This window comes from Dendrobium catenatum, unplaced genomic scaffold (assembly GCF_001605985.2).
Source record: "Dendrobium catenatum unplaced genomic scaffold, ASM160598v2 fragScaff_scaffold_908, whole genome shotgun sequence".
In the NCBI taxonomy this organism is placed as follows: domain Eukaryota; kingdom Viridiplantae; phylum Streptophyta; class Magnoliopsida; order Asparagales; family Orchidaceae; genus Dendrobium; species Dendrobium catenatum.
In genome coordinates, this window is record NW_021319370.1 from 713,804 (window position 1) to 732,971 (window position 19,168).

Sequence of the window (19,168 nt, forward strand, 5' to 3'; positions counted from 1 at the left end):
GCGGCCGGACACTTCAACTTCGCCGGCGAGAGGCGGCGCCGGCGAGAGAGGCAGCGGAAAGGTTGGCCGACCGGACGGGAGCCTCAGGTTTTCGCGATCTGGAGCTTACGGGCGGAAAGAATCGGGAAGCAGGTGAGCCGATCGGGTGTGGGGGAAAGGGAGGAGTCATTTTAAGTAGGTGGGCCCTTTTGGCTGAGGCGTACGCCTCTCTCAAAATTGCGCAATTGCGCAACAGAGGCGCGCCTCAGCCAATGTGAGGCGTACGCCTCACCATTGCCAGCAATTGTGCACGCCTCAAGGCGTTTTTTGCAAGAATTGCGCAGAGGCGCGCCTCTTATTGCGCAATTTTAAACAGAGGTTTGAACATATGTAATAGCTCCTACATGCATATCCTTAATGACTTGAAAATAAGCATTATTAATCCCTTTCTTTTCTAGAACTCTCCATAGCACTTTTCTTGAAACTTTCTCATATGCTTTCACTAAATCAATAAATATCATATGTAGATCCTCCTTATTCTCTATATACTTCTCCATCAAACCTTTCAATAAATGTATGGCTTCCATAGTAGACCTACCTGGCATGAATCCAAATTGATTTTGAGAAACATTAGTATCCCGCCACAACATATTCTCCATAACTCTTTCGCATAGTTTTAAAGTCTGACAATTAACTTAATTCCTCTATAATTCAAACAATATTGTGCATCACCTTTATTCTTAAAAATATAAATCAACACACTCATTCTCCACTCATCTGGCATCTTTTTAGTCTTCAAATAATATTAAAGAGTTTGGTAAGCCAAGAAATTCATTTCTCTTAAGCATTTCCACACCTCTATTGTAATATCATCAAATTCAACATCTTTTCCACACTTCATTTTCTTTAAAAGCTCTCTAACTTCGGTTTTACTAATATGCCGATAAAAACAAAAATATTAATATTTATTTAGGATACTAAGGTTACTAAAGTCAATCGCATTCTCATAATCTTCATTGAAAAGTTTAGAAAAATATCTCATTCACCTTTGTTGAATATCCTTTTCTAATAACAACACTTTTTTATCCTCATCCTTAATACACTTCACTTGATCTAAAGTAATGCATGCTACTAAATTAGGAATCTTCAAACTTAGAACTTGCAACCTGCAACATGTGAAGGGGAGAAACCAGGGATTTCAAGCAATTATAGTGCAACAAAAGTTTAAGAGGCACTTGTGCCGTAGAGCATAAATCAGAACAGCAAAAAACTAATCTGCAGTAAATTTATATTACAATGAAACAAAGAGATTCATCAGTACAGGTTAAAGGGAAGCATAAATTCCACAATTCATGAACTCCAACAACAAAGCTTGGTATCCAACGACAACAGTCATGGACCAACCGCAATAGGAACCAAAACAAAGAGGTTGAATTTGCTAAGTATCAGAAGAAGAAAAAAAACATTATCCAACCCCAATTGATAATTCTGGTTTGAGCGCCACAATTTTTATTCATGTAAAGCTGTTCTAGGTCAAATGCTAAAGATTATAGATAACTAAAACACACACACAAATAAATATAAGCGGATAAGAGAAACAACTCTCTATCTCTGTATGCATTAGAATGAAGTATACCAAGAACTAACTCCATCACAATTTACACCTCAATAAAATTGATTGGTTCAAGGAATAAAGTCAAACTGCCACATTGATTATTCTCATATTAACTAGAGACTTATGGTAAAAAAATCAGAATCAATCTTAAGGAATTTTTAGAAGAAATCTGTACAAATGGTAAGATTAAAGCCGCATAAAAAAATTGATTATAAACCTACACACCTTGGAGCTAATGAAGGTTTCATGAAATAGAAGTACGTTGACAGAGTTTGATGCATGACATAATTCCCTGTATACTTAGCAGATCTTGATAAATATATCACTGCTATTATAAGAGGTAAAAGAATGCAAACTCCAACAATTCCAAGAAGAAGTATCCCGCCGGATGCACCATCAAAATTTAGCAGGAATTTAGGTAATGCAATCCCCATTTCAAGCCCCTGAATGAAAAACAGATAACGCCATACTATTAGCATTGTTACATGCTGAAACTAACCATGGATTTGCACATCAATGAATACAGATCAACAGAATAAATAAAATAGCATTACCTGCCTACCATCTGGGTGACCATACTTTTCATAGTTTTCACGAGATATAGGATCAGTCAAAGCCTGGTATGCTTTGGAGATAAATTCTACAAAATACTTGTGGGCCTCTGGAAAGTGAAGTGGTATTAAAAGTCAGATGAGACAAGCAATTATCATTCCAACTGCAGATGATCATAAGCATGAAAGAGTCCAAAAAAAACACACCTGGATCAGGGTTTTTATCTGGGTGATATAAAATGGAGAGCTTTCTATATGCCTTCTTTATTTCTGAATCAGACACTCCTGGTTCTAACCCAAGAATGCTAAATGGTTCAAATGGTTGGATCTATTAAGCACAAGAAGAAGACAGTTCAATGATGTGATTCAGAGGATCTATTATGATAAAATATTGAAAAAAAAAAAAAGACTGCATTTAGAAGAACAAATCACCCTTAGGAATATTCAACTAACTTGAAACCAGTGAGAATCATATTCTAGTATAAGTTGCTTCTGTGAAACCAAGATAACTTGGAACACTAAACTAGCCGCATCAGAATACTTATAAAGACAATGAAGCATTTTCATCTTCAACGCATTTTATTTTCTACAAGCAAAATTTTCAAAAAATATTACCATTGGTGCCTAATTTACAAATAAGATGAGGTGAAGGAGATGACCTATTCACTTCATCAATTCAATAAGCCTGGTTTAGAGAATGAATTTTTTACTACAATGATTGTAGTAAAATCTTAAGAACCAAAAATTTTGAATATGCTAAACAATACTGGGGACAGATTTGGTTACCGAAGTAAGCAGGGAAAAAAGGCAGAGGAAGATGACATTTCCTTCCAGTTTTCTTGTTTTGCTCAGAATTGGCAACACGAAACTCTCACTTTCAATAAGTTTAGTGAATATTTGAAACTGGAATTTTCCTTGTGTAAGCTATAAATTCATTTAGAACCAATAAATATGTTTTCATTTAAAAAAGAAGACCAGCCGACTCCTATGGATATTTGCTTATTAATTAAAAGACTTTCTCTTTCTGGCCCTGTTAGTAAAAAAACAATGAAACCTTATTTTTCTTTTCAATTACTTAAGAGACTCCCACTTTATGAGGAAAGCCATCCTTCTATACCACAACGCAAACAGGCATGAACTTAAGGTCAGATATAGCACTTCTTTATACACTAAAATTAAAATTAGATAAGCAAGATCTTTCTCTGACTCCTAGAAAGAGACCGGTAAACCAAAGAAAATAAAAGGGAATCAACAGTTCAAAGCTAGCAAACTACAGATAATGTCACATACCTCGCGACTTGTACGCTTGATGTAATAAACTAGAATCACCATAATCACCCAGAGTAGCAGAATTGTCAGATTACTGCAAGTAGAGAAGTTGGAGATCTGCACATAAAAAAAGCTTGAGAAAATTCCTTAGTAACAAAACAACAGTATTCACTGAGTTATTATGGTACTGGTCTATAGAATAAGCTAAGAGGCACATTTTGCAGTAGCAAGTTTACCCGTTTTAAAATGGATCTTTTATACTTCCCAGAACGTGAACATACAGAGCATTGGCAATGGATGGTCCTCGTTTTTCTTGTTACAGAACGGGATAGTCTAACGATTGTGTAGGGCACTACAGAAAGAGCCATCATAGTGAGGATGAATATGGGAAAAAGTGAACCATTCTCCTCAGGTGTCGCCATTACTCCCTACTGCAGATAAGAAGCAACATTGCAAATGAAATATGAAGCACTAAAGGTCAACAATCTCATGCAAAATAATCAAAACATGAAAAAAAAAGTAATTTATAATTCGAAAATTAAGACCATATTACTACAAAAAGAAAGAAATTACAGTTAAATCTTATCAATCGCTAAAGTAACAGATCAATTAAGCTGCTTCTAGTACAGTGCTCCTTCAGCGGAACAAAAATACACATAGTCCACCCATAGTAACAAGATATTTGACATATCTCAAGCTTCAAGAAACTGATATTTTCAAACTGAACATAAGAATTACTGAACATGTTAAACAGAATAAAGCTTAAACCTTTGATCGACAGAGATGTAACTCATAACAGATCAAAACTTGCAAGATCAAGTTTTATTAAATGTCCATGAAGGAAACGGTGCTTTATTTTTTTCTATCATCACTAAAAGCACAAGTTAAGCCTTCCATGCATCCTAAACTCAATTTCCCATAAAAGCGTAAAACCATCAAATCCAGAAGCAAAAAATATACACCAGTACCAGAAATTTACAAATGCTAAGGGGCTGTTTGGTATGCGGATTTAGGCCGGATTTAGGCCGGATTTGGGCGAAATCCAGCCAAACGGCCTAAAATGCAAAATCAAATCTCACTGTTAATCAAAGCCGCGGTTGACGGAAAATTCCCTCTTTTCGTGGTAAATCCCGGATTTACGAAATCTTTGGTTCGGCGGATTTACGGGATTTGGTCTAAGAAGCGCGCGAAAGGGAGAAAGTTACCTTCACAGCAAGCGAGCTCCCGTTGTTGCTTCAGATCAAAAAAAATGTCGTAACTTCCGATCCAACAGAACAGGAAGGTAATATCGTCGAAGGAGCAAAGTCGAACGGCGAGGAAGAAGAAGAACTGAAAAATTCTACACTCGTGCCAATGAACAAAGCCCCAATTGAGCTGTAGTGATTGTGAGCTGATGGTTGGCTAAGTATAAGATTGTGTATTTACATTTTGGAGTTTTTACATACATAACACTTAAAACTTTGTTATTTACCTATCTAACACTAAAACTTTCATATTTACTGTTCAGTCACCCAAAACACTAATAAGTAACCTAAAATACCACTCCCGTTACCTCCGTCAACCCGATCTTGTCTTTTGGGCGGGAATCGTCCCGATCGATCGACGTCGATTTCTCTACGCCGCAGCTCCTCTTCTCCACTCCGCTCAGGCTTCTCCCCGCCACAGCTCGTCTTCTCCACACCGCTTCCGATCACAATTACGGTTGCCACCGTCACAATTTTTGCTTATAAAAGTTCCTTTCGCACACATGGCTTCCTCCATGGAAAGTTCGCCAAGCTAGGTAGTTAAGAAGGCACGAGAATAGGCTAGTGAGTCTGAGTGCCAAGCTAGCAACACGCACGGAGAGAGAGAGAGAGAGAGAGAGAGAGAGGTGTTGATGGTGCTTTGGCTGCAATGTCGCAGGAGCATCTGAGCCTCCCTGAGTTGCAAGGTTTCCAGGTCTGTTCGCCACTCCACTCTCCCAGGCAGGAGGAATTGCTTGTCATTGAGGTCTCCGACAAAGTGCGCCAGGAAGACACCAAAGCAAAATCTGCTAATGCTGCGCAGTTTGCAGCTTCAGAGATGGAATTTCCCAACAGGAAGTTGGAAGAAGAGGGAGTTATTGCAGGAGAAAGAGCAGAGCATGGTGGAAGCGAGCGTGGTGAAGGGGATGAAAAGCCTGCGCCACCACTGCTGGCGGTGAGCTGCTTTGAGCTATTCCGATTTGCCGATAGGCTAGACTACGTGCTTATGGCTATTGGCACCGCCGGAGCCATCATTCACGGCTGCTCCCTCCCGGTGTTCCTCCGATTCTTCGCAGATCTTGTCGATTCCTTCGATTCTAACGCCAACAACGCCGATACAATGGTTCGAGAAGTCATCAAGGTTTGCCATATCCATCACCTTCGTTTTAACCCAATTCTTAATCATCATCGAAATTAACCATTTTTTTTTTTAATTTTGCAGTATTCCTTCCACTTTCTAGTCGTTGGAGCTGTCATTTGGGTGTCTTCTTGGGCTGGTAAACTTCTTCGCCTTTCAATTTTGCTTGATTTATGTTGCCCAAATGTATAGCTAGCTGTAACAGTGCAGAAATCGTTTAAACCGTGAAACTGAGATTTCTTGCTGGATGTGGACGGGGGAGCGACAGTCTGCGAAGATGAGAATAAAATATTTGGAGTCGGCGCTTAACCAAGACATTCGCTATTTTGACACCGAGGTCCGCACCTCGAACGTCGTCTTCGCCATCAATGCCGATGCAGTCATCAGTTCCAAAAGCCAAGACTCGCTCTCTCAGGCCAGCAAGAGGCAACCGAGCAAGCGAAGCAGTCGGTCGGGTGTGCAGTTAACGGAAAGTTAGTTTTGAAGAGAGACGGTATTTTGGGTGGCTGAACAGTAAATATGAAAATTTTAATGTTAGATAGGTAAATAACAAAGTTTTTAAGTGTTATGTATGTAAAAACCCCAATAAAATTTTGTTATATTTTATTTAAACTTTTCTTGTCGTAATTTAATTGTTCTAATAACGTACGTTAACTCTTTTAACCCCTCAGGATTTCGTAAATCCGAATTTGGAAGATTTATGAAATCCTACTTAATTGAAATCCTAAATTCTATCAAAGAGCCCCTAAGTGCAATCTTCACAACGCATAAAACGGGCAGAGGTAGAGAGCCGCTCAGTTAAATGGATTAAAATCTGAAATTATCATGAAAAGAAAATCCCAACAATAGAACTGGTGATCAGAGCATCATAGAGCTGTTTGGATACAGGTTCTGAGCAGGATTTGAGTTAAATCTTGCCAAAAAAAACGCCTCCGTTTTCCACCAATTTTCCGTAAATCCCGTATTTAGTAAATGCTATGGGACTGTTTGGATGCAGGATTGAGACCGGATTTGAAGCGGATTTGAGCTAAATCCAGCCAAACGGCCAAAAATGCAAAACCAAATCTCACAGTAAATCAAAGCCGCGTTTGACAGAAAATTCCCTCTTTTCGTGGTAAATCCCGGATTTACGAAACCTTTGGTTCCGCGGATTTACGGGATAATTAATATGATTTTAAATAAATAGTTATTATAAAAAACTATAAATAATTAATTAGTACTAGAATATTAATTGGTATTAATAAAGTTTTATTATATTTTATTGGATTTCTCTCATCTTACTTTAATTATCCTAATAATATAGATAAACTATTTTAATCGCCTTAAATCCTGAATTGAATAGTCAAATAATAACAAAGAATTTAACAAAATTTATCATGAATATTTTCAAACAGTTTTCAGGATTCAATCCCCTTAGAATTTTGTAAATCTGAATTTGAAAGATTTATGAAATCTTATTTAAATGAAATCTTGTTGCAACCAAACAGTCCCTATAGTTCGGCGTGTATTGGATTTGGCCGAAGAAGTGCATCAAAAGGGAGAAGCAGCTAGTACCGTTGTAACTTAGGCTTTATTTATTGGAAGTTTTTGGTGCTTATTCCGTTTTAAAACGACAAAGCTATTTCTTCTTTACTGTTGGTTCGTCAAATCACGTTCATAATAACTCCTTTTTTCTCATTTTTATGTTGTTTAGAGAAATTTTTTATATATGCTTCTCTGTTAGAAAAATTCATTTTTTGAACCAATGTTTCTTAAAACTGTCTGCTACAAAAGTACCAAAAAAATCAAACGAAGCCTTATGATCATATAGGAACAAAGTTGTCGAAGGATCCAAAGAAGCTTCTTTAGCAACTCATTCAGAATTTATGTTCCCACGAAGCACGCTCAACACCAAAGAACGTGAAACCTAAGTGAATTGGAGATGGCAATGAGCAAAAGAAAATCGTAGGCAGGCCTATGGCTTTACGAAGAGAATAGACGGACCAACGAGAAGAGAAAATATAGATAGCATAACTTGAACATCAACTTAGAACAGCACCAATTTAATCATTGCTCGATCAAGCTATTCAAAATTCGATAAGTCAAGTATTTTAAACTTTTAACGTTCCCCTTTTTGTTCGCTGAGGAGCTCCATTAGCTCCAAATCGAAGAAGATCACAGTAGTTGTTAAAAAAATAGACTAAGGCAGAAAGAATTATTACAAATGAATATAGAAGATAAAAAGCAAACCTTATTGCTCCTTCCCCTTCCTCAGAACAATTGAAGCTCAGAGGTTTGCGACCCAAAATCCAACCCTCCTCTTTGGCGATCTAGGGCTTCTCTAAAACCAAAAACACTGGATTTAACGAATCGCTTAGAGGCTCTTTGGACACAAGATTTAAGCAAGATTTGAGAGCAGGACTTGTTCTGAGGTTTTAACACAATTTAACACCCACCCACGTTCTTCCGAGCTTTTAATTTGTCGCTACAACCTGCGCAGAGCAGCGGTTATGAATAACAAGCCGTAAGGTCGAACAGGGCTGAAGGAGGAAATTAAAATTTGGAAATAGCGAGCCGCCCACAAGCGAACAAACAATATTAGGAAAAAAATATTTTAAAGAGTATATATATATATATATATTTAGCATCCTAAAGTATATGGGGATCTGCCCTGAGTTCTGCACTCTCTTCCTATTGTCGCAGATTTGCTAGGTTTGTTTTTTCACCCTTCTCGCAATTCGTTGTTCTTCGACTAGCCTCTTGGCATGACAGATAGAGTTTTGAACAAGTGGCTAAATAACTTCTTCAATGTAGTTCCTTCCTGTCGAATCCGAAATAACACCTCTTCGCTGTTTGCCTGTTCGATCAAAAGCAACAGTGACAACAAGAGGTTTCTCATTTAGAAGGTAGCCATCTTCCTTCCATTCACATGCTTATTCGGCCTAATCCCGTAAATACGCCGAACTCCTAGATTTAGTAAATCTGGGATTTATGGAAAAAAGATCGCGGAGGATTTAACTCACTACTAACTTAAGTCTGCAATCATCTGCTCATCATCACATGTTATAAGCAAATCATTTACATATAAGCATATAATCAATATGCTGTCATTTGAGTCTATATTCATATACACACTATGTTCATAAGGGCATTTAGTGAATCCTTCTTCTCTAAAATGGTTATTAATGCATAAATTCCAAGCCCTCGGGGCTTGCTTCAAGCCATACAAAACATTTTTAAGCAATATAGTATATGCTCTTTTTTCTTCACAATAAAACTTTAAGTTCGATCTACATATACTTCTTCCTCCAAAGCACCATTCAAGAAAAACTGACTTCACATCTAATTGATGAATTTGCCATCTATGCATAGCTGCAATAGAGAAAATTAATCTAATTGTATCAAATCTTGTTAGCAACTGGTGCAAATACCTCTTCATAGTCTATCACATGCTTCTGTTACAGATCTATGGTTTATGATTTTGATGATAGCAAACATTCCTTATTTCTCTATGATTGCCTTATGTGCTAACGTTTCAGGTCCACACGATCAGACTGCAATCTGGAACCAGCTCAAGATTGGGTAGACTAGGTCTGTGTCAGTTTGTAATCTTTTTCCTTTCTTGAGTCTGTTGTATTTGGTGTGGCTATAACTTGGTAGAAATTCTCTTGCTCCCTATATGATTTCTGTTTTTGTAACATCGGCCAGGACGATCTGTACAAAATCAGAAACCCTTGTTAGGGCATCCTCATTAAGGCAGCCGTCAACAGATCGGCCTGGACGATACTTATATCGGCCAGGACGATAATCTCAATTCAGAAAGAATCAACCGCCATAATCAGTTTAGGAAGTCTTTGTTTTAGGAAATCGGCCCGGACGATATTATTATCGTCCAGGACGATCTAACTCAATCATGCCTAAATTGATCTGGTATCTTTGGAAAGCATTAATGGTTGATTGATACGATCACATCGTCTGGGACGATCGTATGATCGGCCAGGACGATGGCCTGGACGATCTATATCGGCCAGCTCAAAAATAGGGCGATGATCAGGACGATTGAAATCGGTTTTAAACTAATCGGCCAGAACGATCGTAAGATCGGCCAGGACGATGTAACCAATTTTCTTCTGATCGTCCCATATCGTCCCGGGCTAATGAGCTTAATTTGTACTGATCGGCCAGGACGATATACCTATCGTCCTGGACGATAATGTCGGCAACTTGCATTAATGAGCTCGTTTTGAGAGCCTCTATTTAAGCTATGGCAAGGCACTTTGTAAGTGTCTTTGACAGCCATTGTAGCTTCATTCTTGTGGGGGAAACTAGAAGAGAGAGCTTGAAAGGGAGAGAGGAAAGGGTGGAGTTTGAGAGAGGGAGAAGATCCTGTGAGGGGGGACTCAAGGGAGTGTGGAGGGGGTTCCACACGGTTGCTCCGGCGAACTCGCACCTTAGTACCATCGGATTCAAGGCTTGTCTCGAGGTAAGTTCACCAAAGAAGAAGATCTCTTTGGTGTCAAAGGACCCGGCGACTCCGCCGCACCGGGGAAGGTGAAAGTGATTTTGTAAGGGCTTCTCCGCCTAGCCGTGGGGGCTAAAGGAGAGACACTAGTTTAGTGCAATACTTGGGGGGTGCCTCCAAGGAGTGGACGTAGGTCAAGGTTTGACCGAACCACTATAAATCCGGTGTGTTATTTCTTTTTACTACTTCCGTGTTTTAATTTCCGCATTTATTATTGTGGTGATTTGGATTGTGTTTTGGTTTTAAAATTTTTCAATTCACCTCTCTCTTTAATTAGCTTGGGACTAAGTTCAAGAGGGCCTAACATCCCTAACGAACTTTCAGCTTCTACTTGTACCCTTTAACTATAAGTATAGCATTGAATTTGTTTACACATCCATCAACATTATTTTCCACTTTATACACCCACTTGACACCAATGAATTTTTGACCTTTATGAAGTGAGGTCAAACTTCATGTGTCATTTCTCTCAATAGGATCAATCTTCTATTTCATGACATCCTTTCATATCTTATCTATAATTGCCTCTCTAAAGAGCTCATCATCTACATATAAAAAAAATTGTGATAACTCATTATAATTTATGACATCATATATCTCCTACAAGCTTCTTGTCTTCATCTTTTACATGTCATTACTAGATGATTCTCCCAATCTCATTGTATCATAGTAGTGTTTGTTGCTCTATATCATCAACATTTTTTTTTTCTGAATTTCCCACAAGTGTGGCATCCTCTTTGTTGTCTTTTTAAAGTCAATCTCAAGCTAAGTTCTCCTCAAATATCACATTCATACTCACTACCACTCTCTTTGTTGTAGGATTATACAGTTTATAGGTTTTGGACATTTCACTGTATCCTACAAATACACACTTCTCAGATTTTTCATCCAACTTACTTATCTTTTGATCACGCACATGAACGTAAGAGATACTCCCAAATGCTCTCAAGTGATCCACCTTAGGTTTATGCCCACTTCAAATTTCAAAAGGGGTTTCAGATGGAGTGCCTTTGATGTCACTCTATTCAATAAATACACAACACATAACATATCTTCAACCCAAAGAAAATTCGACATTTTCCTCTTCTTCAGCATACTCCTAGCCAATCTCATAATGATTTTTATTCAACCTCTTAGCTATCCCATTTTATTGTGGTGTGTATCTAGTTGATAATTGATGGCATATCTCATTCTCCTTCAAATAAATTTGTATCTCACGACCAACATATTCTCCACCTCTATCACTCCTCAACACCTTAATGAAATGTCCACTCTCCTTCTCCATAATTGCTTTGAATATTTTTAGGTATTCAAATACTTGTGACTTCTCTTTTGAAAAATACACCCAAAATTTCCTACTATAATTATCAATAAATATGAGAAAATAATAATTATCTCCAATAAAAGTAGTATGCATTTGTCCATATAAATCTGATTGATTATGTTCCAATGGCTCCAAGGCTTTCCATGATTTTCAATTGGAAATTATGCTCTGCTCTGCTTGCGTGCAACACATGTATTACAGATCTTGTCTTGAACTTCAATATGTGGAAGTCCAGTAATTATATTTTTCTTGCTCATGTAAGAAAGTCTTTTGGAACTCAAGTGACCAAATTTGCAATGTCATAATCTTGATTGATTCTCTATGGAAGTTTTCAGACAACCATTTTGACTTCAAATAATTTTCATGGGATACATTTTATTTGGAGTCATCTCACCTTGGCTATCAGAAATCCATGCTTGTCTTTAATGGTACAAAAATCAACAGAAAACATCAACACACATCCCTTTTGATTTATTTCCCAATATTAAGCAAATTGTACTTAAGATGCTTAAGATTTGGAACATAGAATATATTCGATATCTTATTTTATTTCTTCTTATTTGCACTTAAATATCACATTTTTCTTTCACAAATAATCTATTGTCATCTCCTATATGTACTTCACTTTAAATTGATATCCAAAGTTACAAACGAGCTTCTATTGTTAGTCATGTGATTACTACAACCACTATCAATAAATTATATAACTCCCGAATTACTAAACTTCTTATTATGTGTATGAAACATTGTGTCGTCACCTTTCTCCGCTTCCTTTTTTTTGCACGATTTACCTCTTCATTCTCCCATATATTCAAATAAAACTGATAATTGTGTTCATACCTTCTGTAAAAATGACATTTAATATTGGCAATGTTGCTTCTTCCTCTACCTTTAAATCCATGTCCATGACCAGGTGCATCTTATCCATCACAATGAGTTCCACCTTGAGCTTTACTTCCATTATTTTGTGTGGGTTCTCCTCTACCAACATAACCTCTTTCTCTAGTACTAAAAGAATCTCTTCCTCTACCAAAAGAGCCTATTCCTCTACAAAAACCTCTTCCACGGCCACCTTTGAAATTCCCACACAATGCCACTTGAGTTTAGAAGGCTTCCTCAAGTGGTATTTGAATCATATTGCTTCAATCTTAATACATGTGATTGAAGAGATCCAAGCAAACCTTCAATAAACATTTTCTCTATGTTCTTTACCTCTTCTATGACTACCACTGTGACTTCAAATTTTCTAGTCAAGCTTCGTAGGATCTTCTCAATAACCCTTTTATCTTCTACAATTTCTCCATTAAACTTCAATTGGTTAACAATGGTAATTACCTGATTGAAATATTCTTCCGCACTTTCTGACTCCTTCATCTTCAATATATCAAATTGGATTCGTAGGGTTTGCAAACGTACCAACTTCACTTTCTCATCTCCTTTATAAGAAGAATTAATGTATCCCAAGCCTCCTTCATAGTCTTCATCGTAGAGATTCACTCAAAAATAATTTTATCTATAGCTTTATAGATGAAGAAAAGGGTCTTTCTATCTTTCTTTCCAATTTTCTTTCAATTCTTGAATAAGTATTTGATTCAAATCTCTCTCAACTTCTTGTTCCTGAAAACCACTATTTACAATCTTCTATAACTCTTGAAATTGATACAACACCCGCATTTGAAAACTCCGTTGATTGTAGTTCTTCCATGTGAACTTGGGCAATTGAGGTTGTACATTATTGGTACTTAAACTCGCTGTCATTCTCCAACCGGGCTCTGATACCAATGATGAAGCAAGAAAAAATAGGATAAAAAAATTGGAAGGAGTAGAAGAGCACTACTTTTCTTCTTCATAAAACTTTAAAAAAAAAAAAATTCAGTTCACTTAACAGTTCACGTCCCACACAAGAAGTTTTAACAACTGCTTAAAACTAAAATAAAATAAATTGAAACATCGAAACGTCACTTGGTTTGAAAACAAATCCAACAGTTTCGTCCCTTCCAAAATCCATAGAAACATAGTATATGAATAAATTAGTTGTTAACACCTCATTTCTGCTACACCGCAGAACATCAAGCTCATCCGGATCCAACACACACGCGGCTTCACATGATTGGCTATTTCATATTTCAGCTCCACTTTCCTACTACTAACGAACTTGCCAGTCTCTAGAAGCTACCTCTTCTTCTTTATATGGACTGCGTTGCTACTGTAGCTGTTTATCTGGAAATGAATCAATGAAAATATTCTAAAGCCATCCTCTGTTTTTCTTCCCTTTCTACTATTCCTTTTGTTTGCAGGTTTCTTTATGGTATCAAAGCACCAGTGCTAACGCACGCCTCAACCTATCCAAATGGGAGAACATGGATCTTCTTCCAACGCTACGACAACTTCTTCCTTATCGGAATCCATGGCAAACTTCACTGTACCGATGCCGTTGAAGTTTCTCTTGTCGAACCTGAAATCCATCGTCAATGTTCAGCTGTCAAGCGACAACTACGCGATTTGGAGACTTCAAATTTTCAAATAGTTCTCTGTGAACGATTTTGATGAATATCTCACCGGAAAATTAACCTGCCCATCTGAGTAGAGCACCGACCACCGTCTATGGAAGCTTATAGACCAGAATCTGGTCTCGGCATTGATTTCGACCATTTCTCCATCTGTATTGCCTTACATCATTCTTCTATCCACCTCGAGCGAAATCTGGGCAACGCTCGAAATCCGGCTGCAACCCACCAACAGATCCAAAGTGATACAGCTCAAACACGAGCTTCATAATGTGAAGATGGGAAATCAGTCGATAGCGCAATATCTCACTCAAATTAAAACCATTATAGATAACATCGTTGCGGCTGGATCAAATGTGGATTCTGAAGACATCATCATCTTCATCTTAAATGGACTACCAGCGACTTACAACCCTCTCAAAGCTGCAATCAGGACCTCTCCACATTCTCTTAATCTAGAAAGCCTATACTCACTGCTTTGCAGTGAAGAAATACACATTCAGAATGAGCTTCAACGGGATACATATTCCCCGTCAGACAATCAAGCCCTATACACTAACCAAACACTTGGTTCTCGAGATCGACATGGAAAGCCGAATCGCGGTCGCAGTTCAACATTCAATTCAAAATACTCATCCCCTCGGCCATATGTTGTAACTACACCTGTTCCCACAGGTCGACCTCAATGCCAGATTTGCGGCAAGACTGGGCATACTGCACTCTCATGCTGGCATAGATACAACACTCAGCAATACGCACCACCAGCTGCACCTAGCCTACGAGCATTCATATCCAATCCGTACCCCACAGAATGGGTAATGGATTCTGGTGCTTCCAGCCACCTCACTTCCGACATCAACAACTTACAGCCAGTCACACCATATATCGGGACCGAATCCGTTTCCATCGCCAACGGTTCCACCCTCCCCATCCACAACAGCGGCCAAGGCCTTCTTCCCCTCCCCGATACCTCCCGTAAGCTCATTCTCAACAATGTCTTACACGTTCCTTCATTATCTCATAACCTCATTTCCATTTCCAAACTAACATCTGACAACAATTGTTCCATCTCTTTCGACTCCGATGGCTTCTCAATTTTTGATTCTCGGGCCAATCAACCTCTGTTCCGTGGCAAAATCCGTGACGGACTCTATTCTCTTCACACCGGAACATCTGTTCAACCTCAAGCCCTCCACACTTCAACTAATTCTGCTTCCACTTGGCACGCCAGACTTGGACATCCCCATTCCTGAACCATGGCGATTTTATCTAGTTTTATTCCCTTTTTATGTAATTCTCCCCCTGTTTCTGTCTGTCATTCATGTAAGGTGGCTAAAAGCCACAAGTTACCTTTCTCTACTAGTTCTACTCATGTAACCAAACCATTTACCTTAATACACAGTGATGTTTTGGGTCCCGCACCCGTGCCTTCTTTAAATGGCTATAGATATTATGTCGTCTTCATCGACGACTACTCTCGTTTTTGCTGGCTATATCTTTTACACACTAAAGATGAAGTCCTCTCCAAATTTAAACATTTTCACTCCATGGCTCACACTGTCTTCAATGCCCGCATTCAAATCTTCTGTTCCGATGGAGGAGGCGAATACACGAGCCACTTATTCACTCAGTACCTTCAAGACAATGGTATTTCCCGCCAACTCTCCTGTCCTCACACACCCGAACAAAACGGTGTTGCTGAGCGCAAACACCGGCATCTCCTTGACACCACTCGTACTCTCCTCCATGCTTCCCACCTCCCTTGTCAATTCTGGGCTGAAGCACTACAAACTTCTAATTACCTAATCAATCGACTACCTTCTTCCTCCATCAAATTTAATTCCCCTTACCAACTCCTTCACGGTCACTCCCCCACATACGACCACCTTCGTGTTTTTGGATGCATTTGTTTCCCTTGGATTAAACCTTATTCTCCTCACAAACTCGCTCCCAGATCTCACCCTTGCATCTTTCTGGGGTATTCTACTCTCCACAAAGGTTTTCGGTGCTTCAACCCAACCAACCACAAGATATACATCTCTAGACACGTCGACTTTCATGAAAATTCTTTTTACCCTCATCTAACTCCTACATCCACCAACAATACTACCACCTCTTCCCCATCTTCCCAACTCTTGATTCCTCCCTCTACTTTGCAAACTCCCACTCAACCTCTTCGGCCTCCCATACAACTGACTCCTGCACCTTCCTCCCCTACCCACCATACTACTCCCACCTCAACAAATCCCTCACCTGCTCCACCCCCAACCAATCCAGCATCCATTCCCATTCCCCCTCCTACCTTACATCAACTAAACACCCACCCCATGCAGACCCGCCTTAGGACGGGTCACCTCCATCCCAAGCCTGTTTTCGACCTCCTGGCTCACACATCTCCTCTTATTACCCCTTCATCCTACAATCAAGCTTCTAAACTCCCCTCTTGGCGTACAGCTATGTCATCTGAATTTCTTGCCCTCAAAAACATGGTACTTGGTCTCTCTCCAAACCACCCCCCAACACACCCATTCTTGGTTGCCGTTGGACATATAAGCTCAAGCTCCACCCCGACGACAGCATTGCTCGTCATAAGGCAAGGCTTGTTGCACAAGGTTATTTACAACAATTTGGCAACAATTACCAGGACACCTTCAGCCCGGTGGCTAAACTCCCTACAATTCGGGTTCTCCTCATTGTCGTTTTACAATGTAATTGGAAGATACTCCAATTTGATGTCGCAAACACATTCTTACATGGAGACCTTCAAGAAGAGGTGTATATGCAACAGCCACAGGGATTCATTGACCCACACTTTCCCGATCACGTCTATCGCCTGCACAAGGCCATTTATGGCCTCAAACAATCATATCGCCAATGGTTTCATAAGCTAACATCTTTTCTATTGAAGCTTGGTTTTACTTTCAGCAGGTCGGACCCATCCTTACTGCGTCTTATTTAGAACGACGTTAAGATATTCTTCTTGATTTATGTTGATGACATACTAGTTACCAGAAACGATACGGCAAAGATAGATCATCTACTGGAACAACTTCAAACACAATTCTCCCTTTAGCAAATTGGTCCTCTCTCCATGTTCCTTGGCATCCAGGTTCACCATACATCTGCTGGGATCTTTTTGCAACAATCCCACTACGCTAGTGCCATACTCGAATCTGCCGGTTTCTCTTCCTGCAAACCCGTTCTCACACCCATTTCTCCTAAGAATGGCAACCCACCATCACCTGATCCCCCATACCCCGATCCCACCTTCTACCGTCGCTTAGCCGGCTCCCTTCAATACCTTACCATCACTCGTCCCGACATAGCTTTTGCCACCAACTGTATTTGCCAACACATGCACAATCCCTCACTCCACCATTTCCAACTCCTCAAACGTCTCCTACGCTATATTAAAGGGACGCTTCATTTTGGCTTACCAATTTGCAAGGGAGATCTCACTCTTCATTCCTACGCCGATGCTGACTAGGCGGCGGACTCGACCGATCACAAATCAGTTATCGGTTTCTGCACATTTCTCGGTCCAAATATTATCTCCTGGCATGTGAAAAAGCATGTTACTGTGGCAAAATCATCTACCGAAGCTGAATATAGAGCACTCTCCTCCGCCACCTCCGCCGTCATCTGGCTTCGACGTCTCGCCGCTGATTTTCTCATCCCTCAATCTCGGCCAGCCCAACTTTATTGCGACAACGTCTCGACATTGGCTCTTGCTCACAACCCGGTTTTCCATGCTAGGACCAAGCATATAGAGATTGATTATCACTTCATTAGTGATCATATCAAGAACAAAGACATCGACGTTCTGCACATCAGCTCCGTCGATCAACCTGCCGATCTCCTTACCAAAGCTCTCTCCGCTCCAAGATTTTCAACACTTTGGACCAAATTAACCGTCCAGCCACTCGACAGTTAATTTGAGAGGGCCAGTTAACACCCATTTCTGCTACACCACAGAACATCAAGCTCATCCGGATCTAACACACACGCGGCTTCACATGATTGGCTATTTCATATTTCAGCTCCACTTTCCTACTACTAACGAACTTGCCAGTCTCTAGAAGCTACCTCTTCTTCTTTATATGGACTGCGTTGCTACTGTAGCTGTTTATCTGGAAATGAATCAATGAAAATATTCTAAAGCCATCCTCTGTTTTTCTTCCCTTTCTACTATTCCTTTTGTTTGCAGGTTTCTTTATTAGTTACGCAACTCATCTTGATCTATGGGAGATTTGGCTACTAATTAAGAAGTTTCATATTCAAAACATGTGTATATGATGTGTACATGAATTTATCTTAATCGGCATAAATGTAAAAAATAAATGATTTAGTTTAATTAATTTAATTAAAATTCATTAAGAATATAATATAATTAATAACATAAATTACTTGATAATTAATTTAAATTCTAATTATATTATTTATAATGATTAGTTAGTAATACTAATTAAAATTAATAATTAAAAATATAATCATAATTAAATCTAACAAATTATTTTATAATTAAAATAATTTTTAATTATATTATTTTTGAAATTATAATTTATTGACAATAATTATAAATATAATTAATAAATAACATTTATTTGAAATATAATTTAAAATTAAAATTAAAATATAAATTAAATTAATGTTTTTAACAAACTAACCATCTTATATTCTAAATTACATTATCGATCAGTTGTCTTGTCAAATAATTTTTAGGATTTAACTACATCAGGATTTACTAAATCCGAATTTACCGGATTTACTAAATCCTATTCCTACTTGTTGACAAACAGCCCCATACACTATTAATGTATTTTTATTACTAGTGTTCATAGCACCTGGGTTAAACTCCTGGCACTTATATTGGCTTCCCTCTAGTTATATTGACTGCATCATAGGCTTTATAGCTTGATTGTGAACAACGAACTCCTCAGCAAAAAACTACTTAGTTGATCCCATAAATCATGAAAAACGTTAGTACCATAACCTCCTCGTTCACGCACACACACAGTGGGTCTCGCCATTGCCTTTCCCAGCAAGTTGCATTTCTCTCGG

At 38.7% G+C, this 19,168-nt stretch overlaps 1 protein-coding gene across 2 annotated transcripts in view; it reads right to left on the reverse strand.

The window, feature by feature from the left end:
* LOC110112713 (dnaJ protein ERDJ2) overlaps positions 1-4,773 on the reverse strand; it is a 27,974-nt gene extending 23,201 nt beyond the window's left edge. The window contains exons 1-6 of one of the 2 annotated variants that reach the window (XM_028697283.1): positions 4,620-4,773; positions 3,651-3,842; positions 3,436-3,531; positions 2,353-2,473; positions 2,149-2,255; positions 1,820-2,037 (exon numbers count right to left, since the gene is read on the reverse strand). In XM_028697283.1, coding sequence (XP_028553116.1) covers positions 1,820-2,037; positions 2,149-2,255; positions 2,353-2,473; positions 3,436-3,531; positions 3,651-3,836 — 728 coding nt within the window. In that variant the 5' untranslated portion in view covers positions 3,837-3,842; positions 4,620-4,773. Of the gene's footprint in view, positions 1-1,819; positions 2,038-2,148; positions 2,256-2,352; positions 2,474-3,435; positions 3,532-3,650; positions 3,846-4,619 lie in introns of both variants that reach the window. The other variant, XM_020845028.2, reaches the window with a different exon arrangement.
* Between the last annotated feature and the right edge of the window lie 14,395 nt (positions 4,774-19,168).